The 9325-nt window shown below is 36.9% G+C and overlaps 1 protein-coding gene across 6 annotated transcripts in view; it reads left to right on the forward strand.

Annotated features, from left to right (window-relative positions):
- Positions 1-5818, forward strand: part of LOC106062233 (beta-1,4-glucuronyltransferase 1-like) — a 97384-nt gene extending 91566 nt beyond the window's left edge. For all 6 annotated transcript variants that reach the window (XM_056023546.1, XM_056023547.1, XM_056023551.1 and 3 more), the window contains one exon: positions 1926-5818. In XM_056023546.1, coding sequence (XP_055879521.1) covers positions 1926-2117 — 192 coding nt within the window. In that variant the 3' untranslated portion in view covers positions 2118-5818. The remainder of the gene's footprint in view (positions 1-1925) is intronic.
- The last annotated feature ends 3507 nt before the right edge of the window (positions 5819-9325 follow it).

Here is a 9325-nt window from a genome sequence, read left to right on the forward strand (position 1 = left end):
ACTGTATAAGGTAGATGTTGAATGGTAGCGCACACAACTAAACAAGACTTGGAGAGAACTAACTGTATAAGGTTGGACTGGGAGTAATCTGGGTATTTGTTGGACACAAGTGCTTGTTAATGCAAAGTGAGCCCGAGAACAAGTGGACAAAACGGTTTTGCTGCTTAGACTTGTTGTCTCATATGCACCCAACTAAAAGGGGCAAGTTTTAACCTTTTAAGTGAAGTAGAAATGTATATAGTCAACACCAACATTTTATCGTAATTCAAGACTAGAAAGAAATGTACTACAAAACGTAAGCCCAATTAAACTATAAAATTATTATGTTTTGAAAAAAAAATCTAAACTGTCAAACGGGTGATTTCATTAGGTACACTTAAATTAGATAGTTATTTGTTGTTGTTTTTTTTCACCCCAAGAAATATATTAACTGTCAAATTATTATGAAGAACGTTTGAGCCATTTTCCTTGTAGCCGTTCTCGCAGTTCCCGGCCATGAAGAGAATGCAAGCTTAGAGTAAGAATGGTAGAATCAAGTTCAGTACAGACACATTGGTGACGTGTTACCAGTTTGTATCAACAGTTTGGCTTGGTTAATGAATTGTACAAGGTCCTGTGGATGATTGCTAGGCGAATGGATTATTTGTGGATACGTTTATCCAGGACAACGGAGTGAATGACGTCTTGAGTGTTTGCATTGCTGCCCACAGCTAGGAAATCGATTCCCTGGGTAGGCCCGACTAATATTTAAGACTTGTCCATTATCTTAAGTATGGATCACACTGACACGTTTGAGTGGGGCGCTTTTGCCTTGTCACTTGAAGCCAGTCAGGGGTGTGGAGATCGATTAAAACTTGGGAGCCAGTGGGAACCAAACAAAAAAAAAATAAGAACATTCAGAAAACGTTTTATAATTGTTATCACGTGGGTAGGACTGCTCACTTATGTCACGTGACGCCATTTATGACGTATACTGCTTATGTGATGCCATTTTGAGACGTTTATATGCGCCCCCCCCCCCTTTTTTTTTCCAGCTCATGATAGCCCAAATACGTTTGTGTATGTGTAGAGGCCTGTCAAATGTGTGATGGTAAAAGTCATGAGCGTCACTTGAATGAAGAATTTGAAATGGGCCCAAAGGTTCTCTGTGTTACATTTAGGCGCTCAGCAAACACAACTCTGCTAGAGTCAGGATTCGAACTCTAGCCCTCTTGATAGCTAGCCAAGCGGTTTTTGACTCTCAGCCACACATCCAACTATAAGCTTTTTTTTTTTGTCTGTAAAAAATGTGTTTTTAGTAGCCAGAGTCTATGAAAACTGGACAGCTGCCTGCTCTCTGGACTGACATCACGACTGCACCAGAACCCTTCCCGCCACCATGCCGTCATGCAGGAGTTTAGGTCAAGGAAGTAAAGAAACATGTCAAACTTCCCTAGTGAATAGCTCAGACTTTCACTCACTTACCAGAGAGTAGTCCAGCATGAAATCATTAGGGGCTAGTCGTAGCATCATTATAAACTCTAAGTTGGCCCCACGGTTTACTAGAACTAACATTTTACGTTGTATGTATCGTTGTTGAGAATGTCAGAGAGATGATTGTATCATGCTAATAATAAACATTTCTTCCTAAACAGACTGCATTCTAATAGTTTTGGTCTAGACCAGTGTTTCCCAAACTGTGTTCCGTGGAACCCTAGAGTGTTCCACGAGGCCTGAAGAGGTGTCCCACAAGCTACTGGAATAAAATTAACTAGTAAACCAAAACAATATCTCAACAACAACAAAAAAAAAACAAATGCTAAGAATTTGCGAAGTGTTTCTTTAAGAAAAAAGTTGTGTAAACACAGGTCAAGAGAAAGCCATTGACTCTGTTTGAGTTTATCATGGTGATCTAAAGTGCTAAATGTTCTCCTTGTTTTCCTCAGGTCTGCGAGATGCATGTTGCTGGCTTCGACTTCTACGTTCTTGACAACGCTTTCCTCGTCCACAGGGGCTTCAAGGTGAAGGACGAGTTTCACTCCAGGAAGGACGCCGAGAACAGTCGAAATCTTCTGCTTTTCCGGAAGTTCAAGGAGGAGCTGAAGGTCAAGTACCCGAATGTCTCGCGCAGATGTTGAACTTAAGTGGAACCACTCTTTAGGGCAATGTTATCGGACTGTCTTTAAGTTTTCACTAACAAAGATAACATGACATTGGAGTGAAGTTTCAAAACATTCTCCTGTATTTCTCCAATTAGCTTACCCTGACAGATGATGACATGTTTGGTATCAGTGATGTACTTAATGATTGTGTTCCTTAAGGGCAGAATCAAGAAGGAACTAAGAAACAAGTATTTTAGTTATAGTAATTCCGAATCGGCCACCAAATCACGTATTTATACACTTTATATCTATATATATACATGGCCATCACAGAAAGCCAACTTTTAAGGGCGTTCATTTCGTTGATCTACGTTATCGGTCCCCGCACAATGAAGCAATACATTTGTGAAAGCTCCATGTTCTTCATGTTCTCGGGGATTCTTTCGCAGTCAGAAACATTTTTACATTCAAGAATTTATTGAAATCCTTGGGACTCCCTTCTCGTTTCTCTTCCTTGAGATGAGGACTACCAAAAAATTCCGTTTTAGTCGGAGCTTTTTCTTTTTAATGTAGGGGATCACTGACATGTACAGTTCCTTCATATCCCTCTCTCATCCCCCCCCCCCCCAGCCAACTGATATTGACACAACATAACTGTGTCCATCCAGTAGGGATAACCCAAGGCTGTTGTAATAATTGTGCAATAGTTGATCACTAGCATACTTTTTTTTTTTTTTGCTTCACTTAGTCTTGAGCAATTCTGTTGAAAGAATTTGTTTTAGTTTCTTTGATATCTAGTACTTAGTAAACCAAGGTTTGACAGGTAGAGCTAGATAGTAACAACTTTGATTTTGAAGTTTTTTTATTTAATGTTTCACTCTGATAACACTTATTAACACTTATTATTGCAGTCCAAAAATCCATGAGTAAAATCCTCCTCATTGTTACAGACATTAATCTTCATTGAACCAATTGTATTGTTTTGTGTGCATAATACACTCTGGTAACTGCTACGTAATTCTGGCCTGTAAATCTTTCACATATTTCTTTGAAGTCATTCATAAAACACATATATAGAAAACTCTGTGTATGTGTGTGGGTGTGGGGTGGGGGGGTATTGTTTTGACTATGTGTGTGCTCTGACCGATCGTTGCTATCTGGTCACCACAAGGCCTCTCCTTTAATAGAGCCTGTCTCACCGCTTTGTCACCCCAAAGCAGCCATGATGATGTGTTTTTTTATTCCAATAAATAGAGCAATAGGGAGCCTCAGTGATGAAGAGCAAGGGGAGGTCATTGTAATTTGCAATGTATTATATTCTAGTCAAGTTATGGAACCTAATGAATCACAACCAATTTTAACATAATGTTTGCGTATACCAAAAGTTTAATTTATTTTGTACATCTATTGTTGTAATCAAATATGCCAAGACAATTTCAGAGTAATATCAGTAGGCTAGTGCTTCTCACTACTCACTCTCTACTAAATTGTTTTTTTTTCAAATTAGTTGGTTTTCTTTGACTTAAGTTTAAATGGATATATATATTTTAAAAAGCAATTAGCTTTTATAAGAGAAAGAATTGCACATTTACAGCATATATGTCAATATTGTAAGATTTATTTCCTTTTTACATCAAGGAAAATTAATTACCAATAATTGATTAATTAAGTTGTTAATTCTCTGATTGATTGATAATTGTGCAAAGTTTCAATTTAATCGAAAATGGGAAGTGGGAGAAATAACGTGTACACACATGTGACCAGACAAGACAGAGAGAGTGAGTTGATCGAAGCTGTGTACACATTGTTGGAAATAAATGTGTCATCAAAATTTCAGGAATGTGAGTTGAATGAAATGTGTGTATGTGTTCTTTGTCAGGGAAGTGGTGTATGACTTTGTGTGTGTGTGTGCTTTTTGTCAGTATAAATAAGGAAGTGAAGTAACATGTCCTCTATGTTTGAATGTGTATGACTTTTTGTGTGACAAAAATATTCTGATAGAATTTTCTTTGGTTTCCAATGACATGATGATTTTTACATGAATTTTGTATTTTGTTGATAATGTGTAATCATCTCATGTTGCCATGCAGACTCAGAATTAAAGTAACAAATTTTGTGACTACTTGAAGCTCTGACACTTGTATGACATTTTGTATGTCTACTGTTTCATCCAGTTGTTGCCTTCTTTTGAGATTATCTTTTTGTGTGTTTGATATGTTTTCATGTAATAATGTATGTATTCAACTAATAATAATGTTGTATTCTTTGATGTACTATTGTGTGTTTTGAGTGTGCTGGCTTACACTGGAATGTGTATTTTGAGTTATTTTTTTTTAAAAGAAATATTGCTGGCAGTGTGACATGTTTTGATAGTTGTATCTATGTACAAACAAGTCGAATGATGGATACGAGCCTTCTTAATTGAAATATTTGCTTCAAAATTCCTTGACATTGATTGATTATTAGAAGTACATTTCTATCAGGGTACAACTGTGTTGGTTCAACTGTGGTCCAGTGTAAATATTTCTTGGTGAAGTGCAATGACTAGTGGCCATCACATGAACACTTAACGGAATGAGGCGCTAGAATAAACAATCCTCAAACTATTATGGCACTAGGAGCCAACTTTTTAAAATTTTGTTTCTATTCGAATTCCGTCTTCAAGTCCGCAGCCAGCTCAGTTCAATGTAAATGAAACAAAATGTTTATTGTCCCATCTCTTTGTTGGACTTCTGTTAAGGGTTCTGCTTCTACAGACTTGAAGCTTACCAATAGTGAACACGAGTCTGACCATATATATTTGTATACAAGATCATTTTCAGATTGTTGTGTTTTTTTTCAATGTATTAATAAAAACGTGTTTTATTAGAACTACAAATAACACAAATAAATTGAATGAGAATGAGGAAGTGAAATCAAATTTTCTAGAGAACTTTTTTTTTTAAAATAGAAAACTGATGAAACAGGAAATACGTATGTGGTCAACAGCTAGACATAAAATTGTTCTCAGGGTCTCAGAAGTTTCTCCCTTGTTGCATTTCTAACCATCTGAATGCATTACGTCCACATGGAGCCAGAATCTAGTCTTGTATTTGTATTATTAGTATCATTATTATTGTATCTGTGTTCTATCTAGGGACCACTCCAAGACTACAACAGAACACCATCATCATTTCCCGACGTCACGAAGTGTGTACATGTAGGGCATTAGGTCATTTTGTGGTCACTCACGGATTAAAAATTATGTATTCTATAAATAGCATGCGAAAGGAAAAAAATATTTTCTATTTCGCACTTGCCATCTTCTATTTTCATTATGTATCTAGAACATTTCTAAAGTGATAGATTTATACCCTATATCTTCTCCACCTCTGACTGAGAACTCTATCAATTCAAACCCCAGGTTTATAGGTCAGCAGACGTACAGTGCTTAATGACATGTCAAGGATACACAGAAGCGCTGGTAGAGAAAACTTCTTATGACAATAAAAGCGACTTTTTCAAATTGTGTTCCTCTATAAAAGTCTGTTTATTGATGTCTTTTTTTTTTCTCAAGTACTGATTGTATCTGATGGCTTACAATAACATTTGTTTTAATGATTTGACAGTGTACAAAGTAATTTGTTGGTCACTTTTCACTGGAATCTTGTTTTTTTTTTATTCTTTCTTTTGCGATGTCAGTTTGTTATTTTCTTTACGTTTTGTACAAGCAACCAATAAACTCTTTGATCACATGATATGTGTACCACGTGACTTTGAGAGCCTAGTTTGGTGTAGAAACATTCTAGCGTGGACGTGGACATGGACATGGACAGAGCTAAGGTCTCGACACATGCTTATCAATAGCAGGTCTCAGAATAAAGAGAATGGAAAGAAAGTCGCGAGGTGTAGAGGGAAGAATGGAGAGACGGAACTAACTCTGAAATCAACTGAAAGTAACTCTGGAGAAGGGCATAATGGCAGACAGTAGATGTCTGTGTAAGTATGCACCGTAGCTTTGATCAGTGCGTGCCGTGCTTAGTGCTTGTCTCACTTTCCGTGGGTTATAGGGTGTGGTCTATAAAGTATCCATCTTAGTGCTGCTGTACTGAAAGGTTATAGAGACAAACTATTACTAGGCCTGTCTGAAAAGATCAATCGTGTCTGCAGCTAAAGAAAAATATTTGGATACGCGTCTACTTTTACCAGACTGGCCGACACTCATCCGTTAATTTCGGTCCTTCCTACATTTGGAAAATTCATTCTACTTATCCATTCACACTGAAACCAGTGCCTGAAACTGTTCAATTCAATGGACATTGAGAGCCATCGTCAACTTTTGCAGTAGAGCTCGCACTAGTAGGCCAATTAAAAAAATGTGCAGATATTCAAAACCTTATTGACCAATCGTAATTGATTTACATTTACACTTAGTAAAAGTTCCTATTGGGTGGGTTTACATACCTCCCGAATACTATACCATATATCTAAATACAATATTAATGCCCTTTTTATAATAACCTAACATAAATCTAAAAGCAGTATTAGCCCTACATACCCAAGTATAACTATCTATCAAATAATCATAGATCCAAAAGCACTATAATATTCTTGATATTATCTCAGAATAAATATGTGATATAATGTGGATTTATACTTCGACATTGAAATCTTCTAGAACATACCAACCAATAATCAATTTATGTCTTGAGCTGAGCTAAATCTAATTTTCAAAAAAAAAAAAGAAAAAAAAAAAAAAGATGTGAATGAATAATAAAGAAAAATTAAATGAAAATTTTACTTTCTTTTTTTTTTGTATCGACAACAGCCAATAGAAACACAATAGATTTGTCCGAATAATTGAATGGGGAAATAAGGAAGAAACGCTCTAGCCTATGTAAATATTGATCTGAAACATGTGCAAACAACGGATCTATTTAACAAAAAAAATTTTTTTTTTTTCATTCAGGAGATCTTCATTCATTATGTTCGATAAGAATCTCCTGTAACAACACGACAATTAAGTATGACCCACTCTTATCCTGAGACATTTTCAACATCCATTTCTTTATCGGTCAAACTTTAATGGAACTTGAAAGAGTCCATACAATGGAATAGCCCATAAAACTTAGGAACAAACCATGAACATGTGTGTGTTACGTGTTTACAATCAATAATTATTGAATGAAGTTACATCTTAGAGAGAGGTGGAGACATGGCGAGCGTTGTGTGTGGGAGACATGGCGAGCGTTGTGTGTGGGAGACATGGCGAGCGTTGTGTGTGGGAGACATGGCGAGCGTTGCTTATGGTCAAATAGAAAAGTAGAACATAAACTGGGGGAGGATAAAGAGAGTCGGAGTTAGATCAGGGTGGGAGGGGGTGGTAAACAAATCAACACTTATGAAGAATAGATACATAGCTGTAGAACAGGCTTACATAATGGAAGTCCAGACCTACATTTAGATCTACATTTCTTGTGGCTCTACCACTGGCGATGGTACAACTTAGTGCACGACTGCAGCATGATGAAATTGTTTACTCAAATTCTAAGTCTTGCTTGGTCTTAAAGATATGTGCAGTGGTGATGAATTCGCTTTGAGGATGGCTACACTTATGGAGAGATTGACAGTTTAATACTAAAAATTATATGACCAGTTACAGATGGATGTGAACAACAGATCCCACAGACATCTGAATAATGTATAATTCTTGTTCCGCCAGAGGGTGCTAGTGCTGCTGTACTGCCATGTTATTAGAAACGAAATGATCAGTCGCCACTATTAGATAATTGCAATACTTTGTTAGCCCTTGAACGTATTCAAGAGAGTCACCTTGATGTCATGCAACTAAAATAATGAACTTTTTAAAATGTATTGTTTCACTCGGGATGTCAGGATTGTTTCCCATGTCTATGGAACTGCAGGCACTTATTGTTGCTTCCTGGACTAGATCAAAGACAAACATTGGTTGATCTCCCCTTGACCAGACAGTACATAGGTCGGGTGGGGGGGGGGGGGGTTTACATGTGTGAGTGCATTACCCAAAACTAAATCAACTAGCTTAGTATGTTCTAGAGCAGTGATTCCCAAAGTGGTTTATATAGACCCCCAGGGGTCTACGAAGACTTCCAAGGGGTCTACGAAAGTGAAAAAATAAATTGGGGGTCTATGAGATGTCCATGGGGGTCTACGATAATAAATTTCTTTAATCATGTTGCGACTTTAATTTTCACATTCCACTAATGTAATTATTTACTAAACTAATCAATGATTTGTACTTTAGTTAATCCTTTAAATATGTATCATGCTATTCAAACGAAAAATTGAAGCATTTAATTTCAATACTTATTTCGCTAGCTTAATTTTGTCGACATGTAACTAATATTAAACAAAAAGAAAGACTGTACAGCGTTGATTATTTAAAATTGGGATTCATTCTTTCCTTGTCAAATAAGCGGTTTTATGACGATATGAAACCAATTACGCTGGAGGATCATTTGAGACGATGCCACCCTGACTAAATAGATAATGGTTTGAAAAACTTTCGAACACTCAAACATAAAGTTCAGAATAGACCCACAAAATCCCTCTTCGACATCATATAGAGAAGATGATGGTTTGTATGCGACTTACCATATCTCTTTACTTATAGCAAAAACCGGAAAACACTATAGATAAAGCATTGATTTTATCAGCCGTTGAAGTTTTAAAAACTGTTTTACACAAATCTACATCTGATATTATTAAAACAATTTCTTTAAGCAATAATACAGTTCAATGGCACATTGAAGGCATGAGCTATAAAATTAAAAGCTTCTTATGTACTTCTTTGCAAACGACATACATACAGTGTTTTGGATCAGCGATATCACAGGCTCTGACAGAATGTAATGCTGTGTGCTTCAAACTGGTTAAGGCTCGCAGGCTTCTTATTTTTAACAGGGTTGACCCACGAAACGTTTCCAGTGTTTGGGTAAAGTTGCACGCAGCAGAGGTTTTAATTCAGTTTTCCTTCTGCTAGGTGGGCAGCATGTCGAAGCTAATGAGCCCTTCCTGTTCAAAGTTACTGGCTTAGGTGCCAGTTACTCACCTTCGCCATTTCTCCTGTTAGTGAAAACAGTTCTGTATATCCAATATTTGAGCCACACGTGAGAGATCAAGAAATACACGATTTAGCAACATCGATTCGCTCCAACACCAAGCCGTTTTTATGCCATCTCCCATTTAGCTCGAGCCTGTCACACAAGTCCTGGGTTGGATCCCCA

This window comes from Biomphalaria glabrata, chromosome 3, assembly GCF_947242115.1.
Source record: "Biomphalaria glabrata chromosome 3, xgBioGlab47.1, whole genome shotgun sequence".
Classification (NCBI taxonomy): domain Eukaryota; kingdom Metazoa; phylum Mollusca; class Gastropoda; family Planorbidae; genus Biomphalaria; species Biomphalaria glabrata.